At 42.0% G+C, this 26,860-nt stretch overlaps 1 protein-coding gene across 4 annotated transcripts in view; it reads right to left on the bottom strand.

Annotated features, from left to right (window-relative positions):
- Positions 1 to 1,569: 1,569 nt before the first annotated feature.
- Positions 1,570 to 26,860, bottom strand: part of Edrf1 (erythroid differentiation regulatory factor 1) — a 36,145-nt gene continuing 10,854 nt past the window's right edge. For 2 of the 4 annotated variants that reach the window (XM_042285076.2, XM_006976942.4), the window contains 16 exons: positions 25,245 to 25,392; positions 25,057 to 25,165; positions 24,524 to 24,635; positions 23,393 to 23,653; positions 21,448 to 21,519; positions 20,997 to 21,147; positions 18,044 to 18,232; positions 17,539 to 17,739; positions 16,183 to 16,401; positions 14,059 to 14,282; positions 12,428 to 12,586; positions 11,957 to 12,106; positions 10,762 to 10,915; positions 8,027 to 8,142; positions 6,051 to 6,202; positions 1,570 to 2,397 (listed from right to left, as the gene is read on the bottom strand). In XM_042285076.2, the coding sequence (XP_042141010.1) occupies positions 2,217 to 2,397; positions 6,051 to 6,202; positions 8,027 to 8,142; positions 10,762 to 10,915; positions 11,957 to 12,106; positions 12,428 to 12,586; positions 14,059 to 14,282; positions 16,183 to 16,401; positions 17,539 to 17,739; positions 18,044 to 18,232; positions 20,997 to 21,147; positions 21,448 to 21,519; positions 23,393 to 23,653; positions 24,524 to 24,635; positions 25,057 to 25,165; positions 25,245 to 25,392 (2,598 nt within the window). In that variant the 3' untranslated portion in view covers positions 1,570 to 2,216. The remainder of the gene's footprint in view (positions 2,398 to 6,050; positions 6,203 to 8,026; positions 8,143 to 10,761; positions 10,916 to 11,956; positions 12,107 to 12,427; positions 12,587 to 14,058; positions 14,283 to 16,182; positions 16,402 to 17,538; positions 17,740 to 18,043; positions 18,233 to 20,996; positions 21,148 to 21,447; positions 21,520 to 23,392; positions 23,654 to 24,523; positions 24,636 to 25,056; positions 25,166 to 25,244; positions 25,393 to 26,860) is intronic. The other 2 variants (XM_006976941.4, XM_006976943.4) reach the window with 1 other exon arrangement.

Here is a 26,860-nt window from a genome sequence, read left to right as displayed (position 1 = left end):
TTTCACAGCACTTGAACTGAGGACTGGCCTAGGGTAGGACACAGAATTGAAATTAACTATACTGCACAACACGTTATAATGACGTGTTTAACATTTGACATGAACCAAAGGTCCCAATGTGTCTTAGTCTTGTCTGTCTGGCACAACAGACAGACCTACATCTCTGCACTCTGCAGTGGCTGCCTCCTGCTGCCAAATGCAACTTGTCTGTGCACACAGCTCACCCCAACTGGCTGTGGCTTTGAATGCATGGCCTTTCTGGCTCACCCTAAATGGCTTGGTGGTCTTCTCTCCCTGCAAAGCAGTGAATACTTAATTATGTCCTGCAGGCCAGGCCACACCACAACAGGGCTCTGGAAGCTAGATGGGTAACTAATTATCCTAATCTAGGACAGGCATTATCCTTTATCTTCTACACAATAGGGATTATGAATTTTTTTTTTTTTTTCAAGACAGGGTTTCTCTGTGTAGCCCTGGCTTTCTTGGACCTCACTCTAGAGACCAGGTTGGCCTGCCTCTGCAGACTGAAGGTGTGTATCACCGTCCAGCTGGCTTACAACTTCTTAACACACAAAGCCACTGTCATATAACGATGGTATCTGGACAATGAAATTAACTGAACAAGGTTCAGAAACCTGAGTGGTCAGGCCACAGAGTCTTCTAAAGGAACAGCTAAAACACATGTACTTCAGGAAACTTTAATTTAAACCAACATAAGTAATTACAACACATTTGAGAAGGATGCTTTATTTTTTCCTGCAGAAATTTTCATGTTATTGCTATGACAAGGGAAAGAGCCAAATTCCTACTTCCTTGGTTAAAAACCATCTTCCTTCGATCTGAAGGCTTTTCAGCTGAGGAGAAGGGCTAGGAGACAAGCAGTCCCAACATCCCAGCTCATTTCTAGGGAAGCAGGGGGAAATCCTGATGAGTTCATCTGCTCCAGAGGTGCTATGCTCAGTGGAAGCAGCCAGGTCAACAAAGGGCTGTGTGTTACTGTGTTCACACTCACTGCAAGGGCAAGGGAACACAGTAGTCCTGAAATGGGACTGCTGAGTTGGTTCAAAAGCTTTACAATTTCACCAAAACTTTAAGGGTTTCAGTGATTAATTCTTGTAAACAGACGAAAATGTGCTCCAAGGACAATGCAAACCAAACAAGAACTAGACAAATGGCTAGAGAATCTGCCTTTGCTGCAATGGAGGCCAGCTGAAGTGAGAGAAACCCATAGCTGCAGGCGTGGCTGGTGTGGGAGAGGCTGCACAGTGACTGGACACCAGAGTGTCACCCAAGCAGAAGAGTCTGCTTGATTTACGTGCTGCACACTTCCTTGAAACTATTGGTCAGAGCCCCAAATGCAGTCAGCTTTGGTAACGGGAGAGGATGAAGGCATGCAAGTGGGCAAGATCCTTAGAGCAGCATGGCACAAGCAGAATGTTCCAGGAGCATGAATGGGTGGCAGACCTTTACCTTGAACATTATTATCTAGGTTGTACTTCGTCAAGTTTTGCTAATCACAAGCAAATCAAATCACAGCAATGTGAAGAATGCAAGTGGGAAATACCAAGGTATGTTAAATAAATAGCTTATTTATTCAAAATAGTTCTCTTACCTTATTCACAGTTTCAAGTTTAAAATGAAAAAAAATGATAGATAGTACCTATTCTTTACCAATGTCACATAAAGTCAAAAAAAAAGTGAGTCCTTTTGGAACATGCACTGAATAGAGACCTGCACAATTACCAGTCTTCGAAAAATCCTGCACCACAGCTTAGAGGGTATACTTTTTGTGCAATTTAGAAGGAAATGCTGATGTGCAGAGTTTCTACTAGCCATTTGAACCCGTCAAGTCACTTGGATAAGTTTTCTTAGCCAAAGTAACATTTTATCCAAAATAATCTCATCTTCCACCTGGTGGTTTAACATACTGAAGACTATTTGCAAGTGTAATCTCATCATAGGAAGTGTGCTATCACGGAGGAACCATGTACGTTTCTAGGAAATACACTGGGAAGCTTTTGGTTCCATTCTGGTTTTTCACCTTTCAAAGGAAGAAGCCAAAACAACCCACGTCCTCTGCCTGCTGTGGGAAACGAGTCTCCACTGTGGACCTGTTTAAATGGCATCTCCTCATATTTAATAAGACTCAGCACCGAGTAGACAGAACAGCTCTGGGTTGGGAAGGCACTGACAGAGTCCTCAGGTACAACTTTGGGTCACGGGACAGCACCGCCACTTGACCCGCTGCTCCCAGAGGCAAGCTGCTCCAGCAAACAGATGATGACTTCAATTCTTTCCAGCAGAGTTGAGTTTCTGTTGGCAGTTGCTCTCAAAAGCTGAGAATAAATCTGCTTGTTGGTTTGGAGGACTGTATCTTCTTCAGTGTTACTGCTAGAGCTAAACAGACAGGTGAAGGGGACAGAGGGAGAGGTCAGAAACAACAGGCACTTTATAGAGCAGCTGCACTTCCCTGTGACTGCTCAGTGAAACACACACAGACCACCGCCTCAGTGGCAGGGGCACTGGGAGAAGGCACAGTGAGCGACCATGAAAACATGGTCAAAGAATATATGCCTTCAAGAGAGGAGAGTGGGAGTTGCGGCTGGTGAGGGCACGGGGAGGCTAGGTGGCCATTCTTCTACTCACCAACCCACATCCCAACCAGCAGTTGCGCTCTGGTCTCAGACTCCCAATTCAACTTCTTCCCATTTGTACAGCTCATGCTTTTTCTTAACCTCTTGCTACCCACTGAACTAAAGTCACTGTTCACAGGCTCCACCATGTCAAACAAATCCTTTTCCTCTTAAGATAATTAGCTGATTTGCCTTACCTACCATTTTACTCAACTAAATACTTAATGTATTTGTCTCTGGACAGTCCATGAAGTTATTCATTTGTTCTCTGTACTACAAGAAAGGGCTCCAGGATTCCCAGAGACTACTTTTTATAGCTTTTCATCTCAAATCCTAACGCCTCCAAAATGTCGAGGGAGGCCCTACTCTGCTACAGCAGTGAATACTAAAGTAAGGGAGAAGAAAAGCTCAATTCTTAACCCAAAGTAGAATAGATTCTTTGCAACTTAATAAACAAAATTTACATTTTGTCCAATAGCACCTACATAGTTGTCATATCATGAAGCACACTCAACAGCTTAAAAATGGAAATTTTCAAAAAGAAATTTATCTTAATTTTTTAGATTTCACTGTAATTACTGGGAACTTAAGTTAGGCTTGCTTTTCAATGATTAAGCCCACTTTCTCAGCCTCAGGCTAAGGGAGAAATAGCAGTCAAAATAAACTAATAACATTCGGTCACAGTCACACTCTGACCTCCTTTACTCTCAAAGGAGAGAACTAGGTCTGCTTCTTTCAAATTTCAATGCAATTATTAGCTGTTTTCACCTGTACATGAGTAAAACACAACCAAGTCACTGACTTAGTAACCACAGTGCTCTGCTGCAAACCTGCCACACTATCATGTCTCTGTTGCTTAGCAAATCTGAAAACACAAATCAGCTCAAAAGACATGCAGTCTGCATAAAAACTTTAGATTAAAAAATTTAATCTAAACTAGCTGGGTGTGATGGTTCATGCCTTTAATCCCAGCACTCAGGAGGCAGAGGCAGGTGGATCTCTGAGGCCAGCCTGGTCTACAGAATGAGTTTGGGACAGCCAGGGCTACATAGATCAACTGCCTTGAAAAACCAAATAATTTTTCTTCAACATTAATAACCTGATCAGAAATAAAACTTATTTAGGTCACACATAGGACAATTGTGATATAAAACATAACAAAAGACTCAAATTACCACCTGTCAGCCAATCACTCAAACCACTGATTTATGAAAAATCATTGAATTAGCTCACATGATCTTATATATACTGCCACCTTGTGGACACAACAGTAAATCTTAAAAACCTACCTGCAATTAGTTTTTAGGCAATAAAAGCCAAGAGTCCCTTCTATACAGGTGTTATTTACTCTGCTTTCTGGTTCTTCAAAAAGATGGTTACATGTGCTAAACTGTAGTGAACATACTAACATAACTTGCCGCATACTTAAGACTTCCCCCCAAAAAAGATCTCCTTGGGAGAGAGAACGTTACTCAGAAGCGGTGAATCTAACACTGAGGTGTGCACCAAGCAACTAAGTCTTGGCTCCCCAGTCCTCCCTTCCCAAACAGAATGAGAGCATGGGAGGAGACGCAGTATGGAATGCGGGTGGCAGTGCCCAGTGTGTGTGAAGTCAGTCTCTCTGAGGTATGGTGTGAAAGACAGGACAAAGCTAAGGGTACAGTAGATGTAAGGAATCACCTTCCACAGACCTACCTCACCCTAAATGTATAAATGTACCCCGTCCCTAGTCAGGGAGGGACCTTCTAACACTGGGTAGATCCTGAAACTAGGTATCCTGAACCCCATATATAGTATCCCCCCCCCAATGATAAACCGAGCTCATAGTAAACATAATCAAGGATTAGCAATATTACCATAGATATTAGTAACCCCCAGCACTTATCTGTTTTCTTTCCTTTTTTTTTCTTTTTTTGGTTTTTCAAAACCAAAAAAGGTTTTCTGTTCCTGAGTGCGAGGATTAAAGAGGTGTACCACCACTGCCCAGCTGTTTTCTTTCTTTACTGAGAACTTTTGGTCCATTTCTCTTAAAGCTGGCATATTCAAATTGTCAGCATCATCACCCTCTCATGATTTGGGGCCATTATGAAGACAGACAGATGTTACATGAATACAGGCCACCAGTACTATATATATAACACGATCATCAAGCAGGCTACTAAATGACTAACAGGTAGACTAATAGTGTGTATGGTGTAGATATGGTGGTCAAAGGAATAATTTACATCCTAAGACAGCATGTACTTCATCAGGCTATGCAGAATGGTGCACAACATCTATGAGCTGTTTACTTCTGAAATTTTTCATTTAATATTTTGAACTAGAGTTGACTACAGCTAACTAAAACTTCAGAGGTGGAATTTTAACTATGGGCATCTACTATTGTTAGAACTTGCATCCTGTGGTATACAGAAGGTTGCCATGGCAAGAAGAAATTCTCAACTGTAGCTTATAAAAATGAACTCAACACCTGTCAGGTGAATCCTCTGAGACCGACCAAACCAGACTGTTGTCCTAACAGATGAGCAGTTTTCAACACTTCTGCACAAATAACAGCACAGGGTAAGAAGCAGAGACTAGGAAGCAGGGCAGAGATGATAGCGAGGGGCTATCTTATGGGGGCTTGAAATGACCACTGTGAATGAGAGAGGCACTAAGAGAAAACTCAGACACTGAACAAGATCAGCTTGCTTAATGTCAGCAAGAAGCATTTATGGAGTGATGGGCTGTGTTGTGTCATAGCTGTGAAACTTCTAGAATGCTGAATGCTGTCAAAGCTCACAACAGTCACACATAACAGTCTTAAAATATAAGACAAAAATTACCTGTATCCCAGGATAAAATGGTAAGACAGACTTAACTAGTAACAATGATGTATGTGGGTGCATTTTCTTTTACTTTTATCTATTTCCCCTGTTTTGTAATATGGGCTAGACTACACTTGTGTTTTTTATCATGCTCCTGATGAAGTACTTGGTACTCAATTTCAAGTTACTGATGCCAAAAGAACAGCTCCGGTGAAAGAGCACACTGTACACATCAGCAGAGGAACCGGGATCTCTGGCTGTGCACTCCTCATTCTTCTCTCCTCCTCAACATCCCAGCCTTAGAGACTCTAGCAACTGGCCCTCAGGATCCACATCAGAGCACTGAATTCACATCAAAGACATGCTTGTAAGAGTTACTACAATTTAGGGTCTTCATTCCAGGGCTACTTGTCTCTCCAATATTGTATTTATCCTATGCATATGCATATGAATATACCTAACAAGGAATAGTACTTCAAAATTTTGCATTTTCCACACATAACATAAAAAATGCAACCTACCTGTTCTTTAGATCAGTCGAGAGAACTCATGTTCTTTACATAGGTGACGTGTTAGCAAAGAAGGTTCAATAAGTAAGCAAGTAATTTACCTCATTTTCCTTTTAGAGGATGACAGCAGTTTGATGGATTGAAGGAGAAGGAATGACAGACGAGACTCAAATATACTAAGGAGTTTGATCACTTCTTCTCGATTAAGATTAGGTGAAGAATCAGCAGCCGGTGTAGCTTCATCATTCTTAGGCTAAAGACAGCACAACGTTACTTCACCTAAGCTGCCCTTCTCCCACGTTTATACACAATGATGGCAAAGCTGCCCCTGCAATCCAGTAGACTATGTAATCACAAACAGGAAGCAGACCCAAGAGCACTCTAACAAAGACACGGTAAAGTCCTCACACCTAAGAAGTACTAACAAAAGAAATGAATCCTGATGGGAATTTCATGACTTCTCAATACTAACTGGTTGCTACATAAGCACCATGGAAACGGATATCACCTAGGATCCACCAGGGTTGGAAAAGTTAGGGGTGGGAGGAGCACAGGGGCCAACTCTGCAGAAATGCTGGACATGCTGTGGAGCTTGGGGAGCAAATGCTCCTGGGCAGTTCACTAGGACCGAGAGCACAGGCTTCCCTGCCCTTGGAAAGCAAAGGCAAAGACACCTCCAAACCAGAAAAACGACCTTAAGAGGCTTTGTAACTTGCTAACAGGTCCCTTGGTAACTATGGCTCATTATAACAATCATTCTTAAAAAACTTTCAAAATATAAAAAATATACACTCCTTAAAATAGGTCAGTAAAGCCAGGCGGTGGTGGCGCACAACTTTAATCCCAGCACTCAGGAGGCAGAGGCAGGTGGATCTCTGTGAGTTCAGGGCCAGCCTGGGCTACCAAGTGAGCTCCAGGAAAGGCGCAAAGCTACGCAGAGAACCCTGTATCGAAAAACCAAAAAAAAAAAAAAAAAAAAAAAAGGTCAGTAATACTATCATGCAAATATAACTACTGTGCTTTGGCTGAACTGCCCAAGGCTGTGCTTTGAGGCTCCTGTGCAGTGTGTGGTCACGAGCTGATGAACTTAAGACATGGGCACAGGAGAAAGTAATTGGACCACTGGGCCCTCCCCATGTCAATGCTGCCTCTGGAGTTTACATCAGATAACTGGTGTAAACTAAAGTTCCCAGGGGGTAAGTAAGTGGATGGAGGAGCTGGTGTGTGTTAAATATCCTACAAGGCTGGATGACTGATTAGAACTTCCACAACTGCAAAGAGCTGGAAGGCTGCAGGTCAAACCATCTTGGGCTCTTAGTGCCCTTAAAAGCCATTCACTGCCCACCTCTGTGTCTGGCCTAACATTCATCCTGTTTCAACAAGGTCAATGCTTTTGGAATGTACCAATAGACCCCTAGCTTCTGCCACCCTAAAGGCTAAGGATGCCATCAGATAGCATCTGAAACCTATCTATAGCAGAGATGTCTCCACTTTCTTGTAACTCACCTGTATGATAGTCCCACCAATGTATTTATAAAATGACTTTTTTGGTTCTACTACTATATAATTTCAAGAAACTGACCACACTAGATGGTAGGATCTGGGTGACATTCATCTGCGTTCCCAGGCCATGTTTGGCCATGTGGCTACAGAATAAACTATCTCATTCTCTCTTGGTGGTGAGAGCTGTGTTTCTGCATCAACACTGGACTAGTTCTCCCAAGTGTAAGTTGTTAAAAAGAGGCAACTTCAGATCCTGGCCCAATCTGCATGTGGCCTGTTCGCTTTCCATTTCACCATGCTCAACATAGTTTGAGAACCTTTACCAGGACAATGGTGCCATGCTACTTGGATCCACTAACGTGGATCACTGCCATGGGTCAACAGACTCCTTTGTAACAACTTACCCAGGCTCTGGTATTTTATTATAGCACACAAATAGACTAAGACTATTACCAATTAGTGCTTTTATGCAGTAATATGTGTGTGCGCGCACACACACACACACACTCCTAAGTATGTGCCATATACTTATTACATACATTTAACATAAAACATAAAAATTTTCTCCAATTACCTGGTCACATTCCTCCACAAGCTCCTTCCGGATAAGTTGGAATGCATGCTCAGTTCTCACCATGATGTCAAGTGCTCCAGACAATGTTTTTAACTTTCCAACATTGCTATTCTGACCTAAAATAAACACAAATGATCGTTCCTAAGCTACAAACCTATGAAGACATCCAGTGTTACTGGTACTGACTTTCAGGCACTATAAAGGCAGCTTGTGACAATCCTAACAAACGAAAAGCCAACTTGCTAATTGTTCTTTTGAAAAAAATACTAAGCCTAGCCAAAGTAGTATGCTGCATTAATACCTTTAACTTTTGAATGTAGTTGTAGTAATGTTCCCTTGCCTCAGCATTTGGCTCTATATGGTGAGCATACCAATCTCTCTCAAATAGAGGCTAATATCTTAAAGTAGTAGGTTATAGGGGACCAACAGACAAGAGCCTGTAGTTCAGAGGTCATCCCACCACTTACTTGTGTGAAGTTGGTTGAGTCAATTTAATATTGGCTGTCCTACCATACAGTGCTACACTTTCTTTTCAAAGGTAGATCAGGTATTACACTCTTCTACATCTCTCAACTACTGCAAGGCACCTCTACTCCTGTTCTCTGTTCACATTCAGTGTGTGTGTAGTACAGTGCTATGAGGAAAGGGTTAACCTCCACAGAAATGACTGACCATTCTCTGTGGCGTCCAAGGCCATCTAGAAGTCCTCAGAATTATGTATATGGCAAAAGTGTTTCTATCTACCCAAGGGCTTGGCCATATTGGGCAGTCTAATAATATGGTTTCTATGGAGTTTCTGGGCTGCAGGATGACAGCTTATCTTCCAGAGGCTAGAGGTAAAGTTCAACCACGCACCCAAATCCCAGTATGTACTCTGGACTCCACAGTGTGGCAGAGCTTCCTGGGTGGTGGTTACTGGGCACAATTATGTATCATTGCTGGGATGAGGTAGGGGTCAGCACTACCTGTAACTGCACTGGAAGGACAATGCAGAGCTTTACTTCTGGGGTGTTCCTGAACTCTTCCTTGGTTGATTTGATAGCTTTTCAGTGAGTTCTTTGGGCCCTTTTGCAAACTGACAAACCCTACAGATGGTGTCAGAGCTCTCAAGTGTGCAGCTAGCATCAGAAGTGAAAATGGATATGGGAATTCCCCATCTGCTAATGGCTGCCTTCTTCTATTACGATATAATCTAAAACTGTTAAAAATGGCCTGCTACCCTGAAAGTCAATGGACAAATAAGATGTCAGTGTAGATGTGGCACCTTTGGGGCAGAAAGCAGACAACAGGGTCATAAGAGGCCCCATACACTAGGGTAAACTAAGATGAAGTGTCTTTAATGACAGCACTTACTAATGCGCCTTACAAATACCCACAAATCAGGCTAACTGCCCTCCTGGTCCCACCATGTACCTCCACTATTTTTCTAAAATATTCATAGTACTAGAATGGTTTAAAACTTTTTATTGCATTTATTTATTGCGTGTGTGAGTTGGGGGTGTGTGGATACACATGGGACGGGACACACATATCATAACATGTTTGGAGGTCAGATGACAACTTGTGGGTCCCAGGGTTGGAACTCAGGTCATCAGGCTTAGTAGCAAGTTACCTGCTGAGCTCTCTCACTTACCCTAAAATGTTTTCTAAAGGCAATTAACTACATCATCTTAGATTCCATCTCTAGTATCTAGTCTTTTATAAAAATATTTAAGAATCCTGAAGAATTCAAATATGTCAGAATATTGCAAGATGCAAGTGAAAAAGGTCACCCAGATGCTACCCCAGAGTGGACCGATCAGCCCCAGAGCCCATCCCAATCTGTCATGCATACACACTGGCAAAAAATAAAAATTGAATATAGTATTTTTAGAAAAGGTTATAAATCCATTTATTAAAAGGCCCACAGGGAAATGGTCCTCCTATCTTCCAAGAATCCTATGTACAGGCAATAAACCTGCAGTTTCATATGTCCCTTTCAAGGGCTCTATCTCACACAAACTTAGTCACACATATTTAAAGTACACATTGACATCCCTAACCAGACTGTTTTGGTGCAGAACAGTTCAGATCTTGTCTCCTTATTTTAGAGTATGTGTATAGATTTTATAGGCTGAGCTTCCTTAATTCCAAAATCAGACATCTGGAACGCACCAAAATCCAAATTTATAGCATTTAAAAAAAAAAAAAAAAGATGAAATAAGATGAGTTGCTGTACTCAAACAAGTTTCCCTACCATATAAGAGGTATTTCTCAAAAGCTACCACTATAGGCAAGGGGAGCCCTAGTCAAGAACTCCAGGGAGGGAACCCTGGAAGCATTAAGTGGTGAGAATGTTCATTGATCATTTAATCTCTGCTGTGAAGATGACACAGTGAAGCCCTCACCTTTCACTATTTTCTATACAGCAGCATCCATTCCCTCCACAATCACAGTTGCTAAATCAGTTCAATGTTTAAAAGTAGTGAGCGAGGACTACGGTTCCCATGCTGCTGCTTCTCCACCCAAGATTTTCATACTGTTTCAATCTTAAAAGTCTCTATTCACTTCTCCAAGTTTTAAAAACCGTTTCAAAAAGTATAGGGACTTCTCTCAGTGGCTACTAAGGCTCTAACTACGGGCAAATTAATAGGAGAATGGTCCTGCTTATATCCAAGAGCCACAAACAGCTTGGCCTCCCTTTAAGACAATCCAGAAAACAGCCACCACACACACATCTGAGAGGTTAGACTTACTAGTCATCTGAAATTCTGCAAATGCCACCCTTTCTAATTGCACTCTAAGCAGTTCACAGGGAGCATCTTTGAGAAGCTGGAAAAGCTTTGCAGCTTTGCTGTAGTGAAGATCTGCCAGTACCCGGTGCTGCTTCCTAAGGTGCTCGTCACCAACCTACAAACAAAAATAAAAATCGAAATGCTGAGCTTCAGTATTACTCAAGCCTTCTGCCTGCATTACTAAATGCTTTCATTTTTTTATTTCTTACAATTTTATAAATTTTGTTTATTAAATTAGAATAACCATTTAGTATCTGCTATGGAAATAAAAAATGAGGCAAGAGACTAAAAGGAGAATCATAAGTTCTCAGTAAGCCAGCTACACAGTGAGTTCTAGGCCAGTCTGAATGGCATAGTAAATTGTTTCAAAAAACTCAGGGGAAAAAAATGAGTAAAACTCAGCCAAAGAAACAAGGGGCTCCATACATGAGTGTGGCTGAGTCTCAGAGACAAAATGTCCAGTGACAGGCAGTCATCCACGGGACAAAGGCAGTCCAACTCCTTCCATCAAGCTCCTAACACAGCAAAAACAACAACAGGGCTCAGAGCACTCTTCCATTTCCTGACCCCCAGCCCAGGCCCAGCGGGGTTTCTTTCTTGTTCTGTAAACTGTGTCCATGCTCCTGATGCTTTCCAGGCACTTTCATAAGCACACTCCATTGCACAAAGGTGGGAGAACTGTGTATGAAGATTTATTTTCAAGTTTTAATTATGTGTGTGTGGAAGAGGAGTATGTGTACAGGTGTCTGCAGAGGCCAGAGTCACTGGGTCCTCCTGGATCTGGAGTTACAAGCGGTTATAAGCTGTCTGATGTGGGTGCTAATAATCAAACTCAGGTTCTCTGAAAGGAGGGTAAGCACTCTAAACTGCTGACTCTCTCTTTCCATCCCTGAGAACAGTATTTTAAAATGTACACAGAACTATTACTATACATAGCCTAACTACGTTTAAAAATATTAAGTGACATCCTCAGGAAAACATGATTTCATACTAAGACCCAATCAATGATAGTAAAGTACATGGTTCAGATGCAAAGGGGAAAGCACTACGTTAGCTGACAGGAAGAGGCGGCATTTAAAATATACATGAAAGCATGCAAAGGGAAGGGGTACTTTTCAATAGATGAAGCATGGAATTTAATCTGGGATGACCACACCTGGTTTCTCAGACAGCTGTGGTACATAGAAGCCAGCCGGTGATGGATGGTCGCAGCTCGGTACTGACAGAGGGGCTGCCGAGCAGTCGCAGAGTCAACATCGCAGTGTTTCAGGGACTTCATCATAGCTTCGCTTACTTCTTTCTCAATCTGTTCATATATTTCAATGGGGATGGGGGAAGAGATAAGCTTATAATCTTGTAAGAACTTTCACTTTAAATACTGCTTGCTGCCAGCAGTGGTAGCACACTCCTTTCCTTTAATCCCAGCACTTGGGAAACAGAGGCAGGCGGATCTCTGTGAGTTCCAGGCCAGCCTAGTCTACAAAGTGAGCTATTATACAGAGAAACCCTGTCCCAAAAACCAACAGATAAGAAATAAATACTGCTTGCTAAAGAAGACTGTTGTGCAATATTAAATGAAGGAGTAAGTAATGCTGACATCAGTTTAAAATCCAGGAAATCTTATCACCTGCTCCTGAGCTTTTCTGGACAATGGAGCATAATCTTGCTGTAAAGTTGCCATGGTAAAGTATGTAGTGGACAATTCCCAGTTCACAGAATCCCAAACAACTGGATGCATGTCTCTCGTACCCAATGACCTCAGAGCTTTCAAATAATAATCGACAGCCTGTGAAGAGGGAAAGTGAATTCAGGACTCCGTTAAATGTGCAAAGAACACAATGAAATAAAACATGCTTCAGTCCACTTGGACATCAATTTAATCTGGGAGAAGTAACAAAAGGATGTTATCATCAAGAAGGGAGAAAAGAATCAATCAAGTGTTATAGCAAAGAGCTGTCTTTGAAACAGACAGAATGCCACTACAGGGACTGTCCTTGGCACTGCTTTCTGACACAGGCTAATGCAGGAGGTTGTACTTTGTTTTTTGGTTTTGTTTTCCACTCTGAAGGAAAATTACTTTGTATATAACTAGTAAACTACAAAAAATTATTTTACTGTTAAGAATTAATATCTCAACCTCATCTTCAAATACCTGGCCACAGTATTCTCACAATAGTCACTAAGCCCCATCACCCAGTAGTACTTGCTACATTTTAGCTAAGTATTTGTTAACCGTTTTTTTTTAAGTCACTTCCATTTTAAAACGTTCTATGCTAGGAACATTTTCCATGAGTGCTTCAAGTTTTAAAACAACTAATAATTTAAGTGCTTGTGTATTTTTAGAGCATTTGTGTTTGTTTCCTTACTGTGTGTACACATGCATGTATTAAACTCAAGGCTAACCTGTGGGAGTTGTTCTCTCCTTTGACCATGTGAGTTCACTCAGGTCATCAGGCTTGGTGTCAAGTACCCTGACCTCATGAGCCATACAGGCTCCTTTCTTGTACTCTTTCCAACACTGGAGACAATGTAGCAAAATTTGGCAAATAAACTTAACCCCACCCCCTGCTAGGGAGCCTACAATCCTCCTGCCTCAGTCAACTAGGTGCTGGGGTTACAAGTAGCTCAGAGCCATTCCTTAGACTGATTTTTAATTATGTGTGTGAGTACATGCAAGGCCAGGAGACAGCATTGGATCCTCTGAAGCTGGAGCTGGACAGCTCACAACTGCCCAACATGGGGCCTGAACTCTGGTCCTCTGGAAGAAGCTTTTTCAATTATTAAGCCATCTTTTTCAGTGCCATTAAAAACATTTACTTTAAAAGGTTATTTGCTATTTTTCATATTCAAGTTTCTTAACCTTAAAGGGTGTGTTCAGCTATGACCTGTGATGTGTGTCTGATCATTTCTGTGAGACTTGCTTCCACTCTGACTCTCTACATTTCTATCTCCCACACTGGATAGGACACACAGCCTTCCACCTGTATCTTCTGGCTCTTTCCCAGTCCCACTGCCTCCATGCCAATCTTTAGTACACTGAACAGTTACTCTAGTTGCATCCACACCATTTCCTGAAGCATTCTACCCAATAATTCCATATACCACCCTCAGCACTAACATCTTACTGTGCCTATGAGCTGCCCATTCTTTTGCCATCACAATGTAGTACTCATATTTAGCTTTATTTTAGTGAAGCAAAACCAAGTTGGGAAGGATGACAGTGAGTAGATGAGGCCCAACGCGAAGGCAACGCCTTACCTTGCTGTAATACAAGCCCTCTTCTGGAGAGAACTCCCGTTTGAACTCATCCTCCGCACCACAGTGCGCCTGTGCACAGACCCGCATGAGTCTTCCTGTGTTGCACAGCAGAAGGGCAGCATTTGTAGCATCGTCAATGGACTCAAAGTTGTGAATCCCCTTTTCAAAACAAGAAAAGCTTTTTTTCCACAATTGTTGCTCTGCAGCAGACACAGATTTGCTCACTTCACAAAGAAAGAAAGAAAACAATTGCATAAGCAGACATCAGTGTGACCAACTGGGCCAACTGCAGCACTCTCTCTGATGCCTGTCACATGAGGAAACACATCTTCCTGAGTCATTCAGGTGAAGCACTAACTCCCACTAGCTTACAATGTGGCTATACTTAGAATCAGGTCTTTGAAGAGGTGATTAAGGTTAAATGAAGTCATTAAGAGTGAGGGAGGTCCTGACCTAACAGACTCTGATCCCTGTAAGAAGGGAAAGAGACATAAAGGTGCACACAGAAAAGGGCCTTGTGAGAACAGACAGAAGATGGCTCTTTGAAAGCCAAGAAAAGAACCTTGACTTTGGACTTCCTGTCTTCAGTCACCACCTCAGGTACTTGGCAGTCCCAGCAGAATAACACATTTAATTACAGCTATTCTCAATACTTGCTGAGATTAAAACCAACCAAGACACCCAAGCAAAGCACTGTATTAGCGTCAAACACACATCATGGTTCCATGGAGTTTTAAGAGGCTATAGTCCATTTACCTAATTCTCCTGGATTCTTACTATACCCATGCTCTCCCACTGACAGATCCCAGATGTCTCTTAAGCACTCAGGGTCTCTGTACTGGCTGGTTCTGTGTATCAACTTGACACAAGCTGGAATCATCAGAAAGGAAGGGGCCTCAGTTGAGGAAATGCCTACATGAGATGCAGCAATAAGGCATTTTCTCAATTAGTGATCAATGGGGGAGGGCCCAGCCCACGGTGGGTGGGGCCCTCTCTGGGCTGGTGGTCCTGGGTTCTATAAGAAAGCAGGCTTAACAAACCAGTGAAGCCAGCCAGTAAGCAACTCACCTCCATGGCCTCTGCATTAGATCTTGCCTCCAAGTTCTAGCCCTGTTTGAGTTCCTGTCCTGACTTCCTTCATCGATTAACAGCAATGCTGATATGTAAACCAAATAAACCCTTTTCTACCAACTTGCTTTTTGGTAATGGTGTTAAGTCACAGCGATAGAAACCCTAACTAAGATAGTCTCCCACTAACAATGAACTCTTTGGAGCACTGTTTGTATCCCCTGGGGTCAAGCATAGTTCACAATTTAGCAGGCAAAGAGATATTTTCAGTTTATCTATGGCCGTCAGTTCCAGCTTGGCCCCTTCCCTTTTCTCACAGTACCTAGCCTTTCCACTAACAGCCCCTCTAGTGGCTACAATTAACACCCTCATGGGGATGCTTCTCAACCTGGGTAGCACCAGCCTATAACAGCTCTTAGCACATTTATAATCAACTACTAAATTTTAGACCTTTCCATATTCACTGATGTCACAAACCAATCCAGTGCAGTCTGAACCTCTACCCACTGCTCCCTGAACTCACATGTGGCCTCCTGCTGCTACTCTGGACTTTTCACCCCAGGCTCCCGTGCCCTGCACACACAGCCTCCAGAGCCTTCCCTTCCTTATATTTGCACCAGAGGTCCTTCTAAGGGACTGCCTACCCAACTGTATCATCATTCCCAAAGCCTTCAAATACCCTACAACTGGGACAGTTTCCCCTTCCACTGTACTGCATGTAACCTTTACCACATTTCCCAGGGATCTGCATTTATAGCAGATTTCCAAGTGGAAGGGTTGCCAGATGCACATCCAATACAGAACCTGGCACATGGCTGGCTGTCCAAGCTGTTTCTGGATTGACCCAACAGTCTGAAGTATAGAAGATAGAATGGAAGACACTAGGAAGAATGAATGTCAAGGGGGAAATAATGTTTTCTCTAATTTTATTTCTTAAGATTCTCAGAAAAGAACCTTGTAGTCAAACACCCTCAGGTGCCAGTTCTTTGCTCCACCCACAAACAGTGCAACTGATTCTCCAGTATAACAGGGATCGGAAAGGACATAGACACTCACCTACTCGCTCACCCTGCAGTGCAGCAGCCTGATTCATGTAAAACACACCGATTTCATTTCTAATGTTTCCCATTCTCTTCAACACTTGTACATAGTGTTCAGGATTCTGACTTTTTAAGTCACTAAATTGCAAGATTTCATTAGCAGCCTCATAACATTTACAACTAACTGAAAGTTGACTTTCTAAGTCTGTAGATAGATCTGTTGCCCATGCAAATCCTTAAAAGAAAAAGAAAAAATGGAAATATCAATACAAGTCATGTTATGAGTCCTTCCTCTTTAATATCTACTGTACCTGACATTTTAAGTCAAAAAGAAAAAAAGTGTACTGCAGTGTAAATACAGATCCCATTAATACAACAAAAAAAAATTAAATGTCACAGTAAAAATGTCTATTAATAAAATGGTCTTTTCCCAGAATATTCATGTTTGATTAAAAAAGTATTTTTCTGTCTATAAATACCAAATATTTCCACCACTCAGATTTTTTCCACGCTACTAGGAAATGATACATCTCTGTCTTCCAGTATTCTATGCTGGCTGTAATTACCCAAGACTGACACTTACACCCCCTGCAGTGTGTACACATGGATGCTCTGGGCTGAGCTGCTCCTGTGGTTAAATCACTATCTCCCTTTGGAATGATGATAGCCATGAGCTAACTTTCTCTTAGCTCCTGGGCTCATCTAGAGGGTACTTACTTAACCCACTTTCACCAACCGTTTTTTTTTTTTTTTTTTGGTTTTTCAAGACAGGGTTTCTCTGTGTAGCTTTGCGCCTTTCCTGGGACTCACTTGGTAGTTCAGGCTGGCCTCGAACTCACAGAGATCCGCCTGCCTCTGCCTCCCGAGTGCTGGGATTAAAGGCGTGCGCCACCACTGCCCGGCTCACCAACCGTTTTTTTTCCCCCTCCAAAACCCTGGCTTGACCGGTAGCCTAGATCTGTACCTATAAAAACCTCACCAAGACTGTTTAAAGGAAACACAACTGTACTCAGCACTTAGTTAGCTTTAATAATTGTAAAATATTTGAAAATTATTTAATATAAACACACAGGATCATTCTCAATTTATTTTTTATTTTTTTGAGACACAGTCTCACTATGTATTTCTGGCTGGCCTGGAACTCACTATGTAAACCAGGCTGGCTCAAACTCTCAAAAATCCGCCTATCTCCCCATGCTGGGACTAAATGGACTAAAGGCATATAACACCATGCCCAGCCAAGCTCAATCTTAAAACTCAAAAAGGAAAACTTGAAAATGATATAAAAGTTAACCAAAAAGCACTTTTGGAGCATAAATGGACATAAGATGGACAGATAATCCCACGGTAAACAAGGGAGGTATCTGCATACCCTGGCAGCTGGATTCTCTGTGGAGACTATGGAGGATCTCCTGGTCCTCTTTTGTTTGGTAGTTAAACTCCTCAAGGTGTGCTGCTCTGTTATTTGCGTTCTGGGCCAGCATGAGTTGGATGTCACCGCAGAGTGTCAGATATTGAGAGAGAAACAGCAGCACTTCAGACAGCATGTTGGTGCAGAGGCAGCAGTAAGTATCTGTGTGAACAATGGTGAGAGGGAGAGCCCACAAGGACGTTAGAATTGATCCTCATGGTAAACATTAAGAGGCTGTCACTAGCTAGAGCTCTGTGCCTGACCGCCACTGTCCACATCAGGTGACACAGGGCTTTGCACACTTCACACCAAGATGTTACAACACTGCAAAAAATCAACTATGACATGCTAGGAGGTACTTCTCTAAAACTAAGTATTTAAAAAAGAGGAGTGAAGGATCACTATTATTTAGATGTCTCCCTCCCTCCAACAAGGCCTTTGGACATACTCAGTTATGGTGGCTTACCATGGCTTTGTAGAGCTAGCTTAATGTATCGCAGTGCTCTTCCGTACTTCTGAAGACTCATGGCAGCGTCAGACAAAATGTAGTAGGCTTTCGACGACTTGAGAATCAGCTGAAGTTTCATTTTATGTTGCCAAGAACCAGGGGTCATTCCAGACTGCCCCGAACAATTGCCCTTCTGAAGGGAGCCCACTGCAACAGGAGAAACATGACATTCTGTCTGAATCTAGGCCTCAATGAAAAACGAACCTGCCAGTCGAAACCCTCGGCTTCCCTACTTATGAAAGTAGAAGAAAGCAGCAGTGCCATGGCACTCCTGTGTGGGTCACTTCCACTTTCAACCCCCAAGTGACACCTGGGTCTCCAATTTCTGCATCAACCTACCAAACAGTATGCATTGTAAAGCACTCCTAACCTCGGCCAGAGCCTGCTCTCAGACACCAGACCACTTCTCTATGCATCAGAGCCCACATTCGAAGAAGCTGTTTTCCAGCATTCTTCCCAGCCAACACCCATCAACCAAAGCCGTTTCCTATCTGTTACCCGCAAAGATGCTTGCTCTTCTCTATTCCCCACTGCACCTTTCCATCTCCTCTATCAAGAATACTGAAGTTGCTAGATACAGTGACTCATATCTAACTCTGGCACTCAAGAGCCCAAGTCTGAGGCCAGCTTAGGATATAGAATGGTGACCCCAACTCTAACAAAACTGTAACACAAAACAAAACCCACGGAAATCCAGCCTTATTACTGTCTATACACGATCATGTTTATCAAACATTTATCATACTTTATATACACCATCATTTATACATTCTACACATGATCATTTTCACACCAACCATGGCATCACACACAGAAATGGTGACAAAGTTAAAGGACTACCTTACTAACATACACTGGAAACTCCATGTCTAACTACATTGATAAGATCAAAATACTGTGAACAAACAACAGCCCCAGCCTGTGGCTTAACTCCCCCCCCCTCGTTTTTTGAGATTTTTTTTTTTTTTTTTTTTTTAATTAACACCACACACACTTTTTCAAGGTATTTGGTTGCTTTGGCCTATGATGGCCTGGGTTGTGCCTGTATCTGTTTCCTCTGCTGCCATAAGCACTCTCTGCATGTGAGGTACTGTGAGGAGACCAGACAATGAAGGTCTTGCTCACAGCTGTGTGTGTGTCCAGAGCTGTTTAACACAGCAGAAGATCCAAGCCTGGGTTTAGCACATGCTCACAAGACACATTGGTGACAAGGGACAGCAGACTGCAGAGCAAGACTAATACCCTTTTCTTCTTTCCCCTGAGTCTCACTCTGTACCCCAAGCTGCCCTTGAACTCAGCCTCCCCAGGGACAGGACTACAGTGGGGCCATCAAATCTGAATAGGAGCAGGGTTTTTCTATAGGGGAGAGGGACAAGAAAGGGCATTTTAGGCAGCAACAGTGAAGTCCTGGTGTAGTTTTCTGTACATGCAGCATGAGCCTGGCACACCAGAAGCACCACGTAAGTACTAGAGAAAGAATCTGTCCCCTCTACCCGTCATTTCTACATGTGTATTACTTCAAATAAACACACTTTCAAGTCATTATAAAAACGAAAACAGCCAGGTGGTGGTGGTGCACGCCTTTAATCTCAGTACTGAGGCAGGTGGATCTCTGTGAGTTCGAGGCCAACCTGGGCTACAGAGTGAGTTCCAGGAAAGACGGAGAAAAAACCAAATGGAACTGGGTGATGGAGAGAAGATGGCTCAGCTGTTAAGAGCACTAGCTGCTCTTCCAAAAGACCTGGGAGTTCTGTTCCCAGAAACCACATGGTGGTGGCTCACAACATCTGTAACTCTAGTTAGAGAGGATCTAGTGACCTGTTCTGTCCTCTGTGGGCACTACATACACGTGACACCCATACACGTAAAACAAAAATGAATAAAATCTCAAGAAACTAAACAACAACCCAAACTGGAACTAATTGACACAGTGTAAGCAGAAAGGGAAATATAACTTACATTAAGAAACAAGATTTTTATTTCCAAGTCTATAATGGTCCTTTTGAGGGGTAACCTCAGAGGGACCTTTAAGACATTTTTTTTTTTTTTTTTTTTTTTTTTTTTTAAAGATTTATTTATTTATTTTGTATACAGCATGTATGACTACAGGTCAGAAGAGGGCACCAGATCTCATTACAGATGGTTTTGAGCCACCATGTGGTTGCTGGGAATTGAACCCAGGACCTCTGGAAGAGCAGTCAGTGCTCTTAACCTCTGAGCCATCTCTCCAGCCCCCTTTAAGACATTTTTAAAGCTATTTCTAGCTCATTCAACAATGGCACAATAGCAACCATCTCTTGTAGGTGCTCATCATGTACGGCTCTAAGCACATTATCTTTTTTATAATTTTGGTTTTTTGAGACAAGGTTTCTCTGTGTTGCCCTGGCTGTCCTGGAACTCACTTTGTAGACCAGGCTGGTCTCGAACTCAGAGATCGCCTGCTTCTGCCTCTCCTAGGTTAAAGGCGTGAGCCATCACGCTTGGCTAATACATTATTAGTCATTTACATCTCCTAAGGGCCTCTAAGGAAGCTGCTGCCAATGTTTGCATTTCCAGAAAGAAAAAGCAGCTCATCTGAGTAAATAAGGTGTCCTTCAGAGCCAAAGTCTTAAGTGAATACTCTGGTTTTCAATTCTTTGCTCTTATAATACTCCATACATTTACCATGGCAGCAATTCCCTAAAACTCTGTAGGCAGAAGGCTTCCCAAGGCTGACAACAGAAAGAGGCAGGTTCCTTAGGAAATTAGAAATTTGAGATTCTACAGAATCTCAAAATTATCCTTCAAGGATAGGCTACCCTGACTTTCCCCTTACATGGCTTCCTTTTTCTCAATTCCTTTCAGTACCTTGACACATTCCTGGCCACAGGACAGTTTTCTGAAGATATTATCTGCATATCACTCAACTTACTTTTGTCCAGGAACAAGGCCATCTGCTTCTCCAGCCCCTCGGGACTGCCCCTTGTGGATTCATCTTCATATTTTAAAGGGATAGGAGTGCTGGGGTCAGCTGCTGGAAGGTCACTTTCTTTTTTGATGCTGCTATCCACAGATTTCAAACCCTTCAAAAAATTAAAACATACAAATACACACCTTTATTCCCTTCTTAAAAAGAAAACCACTTGCTATATTCCATTTACCAGTAGTCAAACAAAACCTAAACACACAGCAGAATTTCTGTCTCAGAGACTTAGGCTTTCAGCGACCTGAAAGAGCTGAAAAAAACTAATTTAATTTTCACTTTAGGTTAAGAAAATAAAACCAGAGCAGGGCATCATTCAGAACATTTAAACACCAACAAACATGTGCTACTTGCAAATAAGCACATACTGCTGATCAATGAGGAGCAAACCTAGACTTACCTCTAGCACATAGCTAAGTACGAGTCGACAGCGCTCTTCTGTGTCGTGGCAAACAGGAAACGCACAACTGGGCTTCAGAGACAAACAGTGACAAGTTACCAGCATGCTGTTATTACAGCAAACAAGCTAACTCTCATTTTCCCAAAACTATTAAAACTCTGCAAAGCAGTAATTTAGAAACAGGCTTTGTATTCAAGTTGGTGAGCTAGGTATCTAATATGAATATTATCAGTACTGCTTCAAATCTTGCTTAACAAAAGCCCTTCCAGCATCTGGGCTGCCCAACACTTAAAATTCTAAAAAGAATTCTATTTGGTAAGAAAGAAAGTGCAAGAGTCGCATACCAAAACAGGTCAGCTTACTCCTATCGGTGCTGAAAGCAGCCCACTGTTAGCAATGCCATCCTCTGGTAGTAGGTTAACAAGTACCACTTCCCATCAGCCAAGCCCTTCCTTTCATTGATTTGCTTAATTAAGGAACAGAACCACTTAACAGCCTCCAACTAAGTGACATTAAATGCAAGAGCATTTCATCTAGCTGACTCCTGGGAGGCTGCAATCACCAGCTTTCATAGGAAAACCCATCGAGAAGACTGAGGGATTTGTCAGAGGACAGAATGAGTAAATGGAGAATTAGGGACCCAGGAGCCCACACACTAACTACCAGGTCATACATTATAGGTCAGGCAAAGCTAAGACATGTTCCCATGAAGATGATTGTACTCTGTGTGCCTCAGACATTGGGAAAGAGTGTTCTCTGTTAAATCAGTGGATGCTATCACCGCATACCATCCTTAAATCATCCAACTGTCCTGGGAGTCCAGGGCTCTGTGACAGTGCACTTTCCCCAATACACAGAAGTGCAGTAACCACTGATTTAATTATAAAGATGTGGGGCTCAAGCTGAATGTGAACTAAGATTTAGACAGACAGGTAATGACTTATTTGTAAGCAATATATTACATGTCCTAGTCGGAAGCTTACACTCTAGTGAAGAGAGGATACACACAGCACAAGGCTATCAGATACAGACAGTCTATGAGAGAGATAAATCAGCATGATTTGGCCAGAGCAGTCAGGGAAGGTCTCCTGAAGGAGGTGACACTATTTAGTCAAGACATAAGCCTAAAAAGGCAGCCATGAAAAATACACCAGAAAAAATATGTTCTAAGAAGGAGCAACAGCTCAGGACCTTGGGTGACTGTGATGCTTTTCTTTATAGAAAAGAGGGGTGGGGTGAAGAAAGCAGGTCCGAAAAATCAGGCAATGACTTAGGGTAAAAGAAACGCTATGCTTTCAAAATTTTACTTGGATATACAGTTCCCATCTCAAAGCTAAACTCTAGCTTAAATTAAAAGATTATAAATATGAGTGTATTTCAGTTCAGGGAACATCGGTCTTATGGGTTGACCTGTACTTAAACACAGGGAGGTAGTGTATCTGAAAGTCCACTGTTGCAAACAGATGGCTGGTAGGACAGTCAGTGTTAATCATGCCAAAGAGGATGAGTCGTCAAGGTCCACCTGGCCCCAACCACAGCTGACAAAGACCATATAAACAAGCACTGTCTTCTGTAACACATGGATAATTCACCAGTTTTCTCTACATGGGGACCACCGTGCCATCCCCTTCTAAACTCCGGTTCTGTTCTCACCCACAAGCTGTAATTAACCAGCAACTAAAATGCTAGACAGAAATGCCCTGGGAAGAGAGGACAATGCTATACATGGGTCACAGGAAAGAAAAATCCCCCTACATAAATAGTGAAATATGGTTGCCTGGTTATCACATTTGCTCACCATGATCTTGCATAACGTGGATCAGTTACCCCAGGTAATTTTACTTCATTGTGCAGTTTCTAAAATCAAGTTCTAGAACTCACAAAGTGAGTTATAATGCCATGTTCTGCAAGGCTAACAACAAAAATACAAATAAAGCATGCTTACTCTGATTTGATGTATTGACTTGTATTTTTCTGGTACTGACAGTTCTCCAACAGATTTAATTATAGCCACTGCCTTGTTGTCATCTGCTGGGTCAGAGCTGGTGCTGTAGGCGCCGTTTTCATCACTATCAGGCATCTCCTCTTCCTCTTCACTGTAGCTTTCATCAGAATTCTCATTTAAAGGGGAGTCAGAACTTTCTTCCTTTTTAGGCTCATCCAACTGGAAAAGCTCTGAAAGCATGTAGTTGGCTGAAGCAATAATCTTACGAAAAAAAAAAAAAAAAAAAAAAGAAAGAAAGAAAAGAAAAAAGAAAAAGAAAGAAATATATGTAAAGACTGAAGCTGCCTCACCACACTGAAAGCCTAAAGTTGTTTTCACCACTGGTACCACACAAAGGATAGGTCCCAATTCAAAGCTACAAATACCCTAGGTGTGCTCTGTGAACAGTTTTCTTCCTTCTAGAAATTCATGTTCTCTGAGCCCTCCTACTCAACTGGAGACAAGCTTTCATGTGTCAAGAGTCCTAAGTAGAACATTAGCAGATTCCATAAGAAACCAGAATGTCTCTTTATAAACTGTGACTGCTAATCTTTAATAGGCAACTAACAGTTACTATATAATCTATGGCTATCAGGGAAAAACTCATGATATGCAAGAGGGAAAATCTAAGTATGGAATGAGCCTCCCTTACTCTAACAAATGACGACATCTTGCTTCTGTAATGAATCCTTTAAAAGACCCTCTAGTTGTGATAAAGCAAAAGAAAAATGCACACTCTAATGGGATTACGAGTGCTTGTCACTGAACAGAGCTGTCAAAAAGAAATGTTAACGGAAGCCACATGGAGTTTTAAATCTTCCAGTAGTTAGCCATGTTGAAGATATAAAATCTAGTAAACAATTTAATACTTTTAATTACATATCAAAACTTCAACACACAACTTTCTTTCTTAAAATTCAGTGTGCACTTTCCACTGGCAGATGCCTCAATTCAGGTGAAGCACATCCATATTGCTCAGTTATAGGCAGTTAGAGGTACACAGTATGGAGAAAGAATTGGACTAGGTTCCACCCCAACAATGCTCTATCAGAATGCCAAGACTGGCTTACTCATCAGGCATGTCAATCTTACTTGAGGATGTCTGCTTTTGTCCAGCAACTTAACACAGTTGAGCAGCAATGTTCTAATAGTCCCATAGTGTTTCTTGTTTTGATTTTTCTTCATCATCATGTTACAAGCAACCCTGAAAGAAAAGCATGTCAGCTTCACTACGTGCTTAGCCTCTCCTGCAGGACTGAATGGTGGCTCATCTCGTATCCTTCAGGTAGAACAACTGACACAAAGAAGCATCCAATGCTGCCTCCTGACCACCTGCCACCACCGAGCTTTCACAGCAACGCTGGACATAATTTGTATAACGTGCCTGTATTTATTTATCCTACACACTCCAACCCCAAGCCAGCCCCACACTAAGATGTGTATGTTTGGCACTCTATAAACCTTTAATAGTACTTAAAAGCTTTGGCTTGGACAGTGGGACTATTTCCTTATCTTCAACTTTTGTTTTCAGACAGTGTCCTGAGACACAGCCCAGATGGGCCTCCAACTCCCTCAGCTTCCCAAGTGCCACATTACGCTGGTGTTTGAGTTCTTCACTCACTCACTTATATAAGAGGATGGCCACTGGCATTGTGAACGGGTTCTGGTACTTGTCTTCAGTTTCTTCACAGAGAGTCGTGAGGTCATAGAGCTTCACAATATCACTGCCACTGGCTGAAAAGGGAAACGATCCACCGTATGTTATAGCTCTTACCCGAATCACTACTGTCCACTCAAGCAAGCATTAACTTACCTTTAAAGAGCCAGTAGGTATGCCCTTCTTTGGTACAATTAGATTTTAGAAATGACAAAATATTTTGCGCAATGTCTTTTATGACTTTAGTAGAAAAATTAGAGTTTTCCAAATTGGGGATTTCTTCTGTCTTTATCATTTCATATTTCTGTAAAGCACAAATCAAAGGCTTTAGAAAAACCTGACGGAGCAGCTATTATTAAAAACAAATACGTAAGTCCTGGATAGAAACCTATGCAGCATATAATTTAAACTGGTGTTTTTCAATCTTTTCCTGTTTCAAATGGCACAGGGAACTGAGGGCCTTCACTTGCCCATAAGGGGGATTACTAGTGTCATTCTCTAAGAGTGACCCCTGGTCTACAGACCCAGGCGAGGCACCGTCTCAATTCTCCTCTACCACAGCACAGTCAGAACACTTCACCCAATGTTTGCAAGTAGGAAGGTAAATGAAGGTGGACTTTACGCAGAAAATTTTAAAAAACAAACAAACAAACAAACAAACAAAAAGAAACCCATATTTCTTTTGTTCTTCAGACACAAGTGTCAGTGGGTCAAGAGTAGAGCATTACTCCAGGTGTTTTCCCTGGACCTGCAGAATTTTCCTTTGCAGGGATGGAGCAGAGCAGGGAGAAGTGGTAAGAGGAGGAAAGGCTGTATGGCTACTACTATTGCTATATACAATATGGGTTTTCTTGCACCACTGGGGATAATGCTAACAGCCTCACACCTTAGGTAAGTACTCCAATATTCTGAACTAACTCCCAGCCAACTACTACTACCTTTAAAGTACCTTTGTATTTTTCCAGTTTGTGTTCTGTGCCAAGGGCTCTAAATATCTCTTAGCATATTTTCTGATGTATATATAAGACTAGATATTCCTAACAAACAAAGTTGTGTCTCATCCTCTTACACTCATTTACAGTTCTCAATATGGTTATCTCTCTCTCTAGCACTTCACACTGAGTTATCTCCCTCAATTTCACTTGTGTGTAGGAACTCCAATGCATGGCTTTAATAGAGTCCTTGGTAAGGAAACCTACCAGCACCTGTTCAGATAAAGTGCCAGCTTTTTCTCCAGCCCCAGCATCCCTAGTAATTGCATCTTAAACATATTCATTAGACACTTTTATGATTTCCTCATTCTGAAACAAATCAATGTCCCATGTCAGTGGTCTGTCCTTTGTCCTAGACCTGAGAGTCCCTCTACTCTTCCTCCACCCCCATCATTAATACTCTCCCCCTTTCTCCCCTATACTTGCTGCAAACACCTCACTACAGGTATGAATCTAGGTTCATGGAACAGTGGCTCTCAACCAACACTGCAAATTAGAATTGTGTACAAAGCTTCCTGAGAAGAAAGTTGGTTCATAGATCCTAGAACACTGGCATCCAAACATATACAGCTGTTTAAAAATCCTTAAGTGATGTTGACATACTACACTGGGTTGGACTATGATGACGGAAAGCACAGTATCCGCCAGATGCAATTATTACTGTGGCATTTTCCTAAAGGTTTGTAAAACCAAGCAGATGTTTGCATAACAAAGAAATATGTCCACTGTACACTCACTTTGAGTTAATCATCACAGGTGCTTGACATGAACATTATAGGA

The sequence above is a fragment of the Peromyscus maniculatus genome, chromosome 1, assembly GCF_049852395.1.
Source record: "Peromyscus maniculatus bairdii isolate BWxNUB_F1_BW_parent chromosome 1, HU_Pman_BW_mat_3.1, whole genome shotgun sequence".
NCBI classification, from domain to species: domain Eukaryota; kingdom Metazoa; phylum Chordata; class Mammalia; order Rodentia; family Cricetidae; genus Peromyscus; species Peromyscus maniculatus.
The sequence above is the reverse complement of the archived record's forward strand: the minus strand, read 5'-3'. Positions and strand labels throughout refer to the sequence as shown.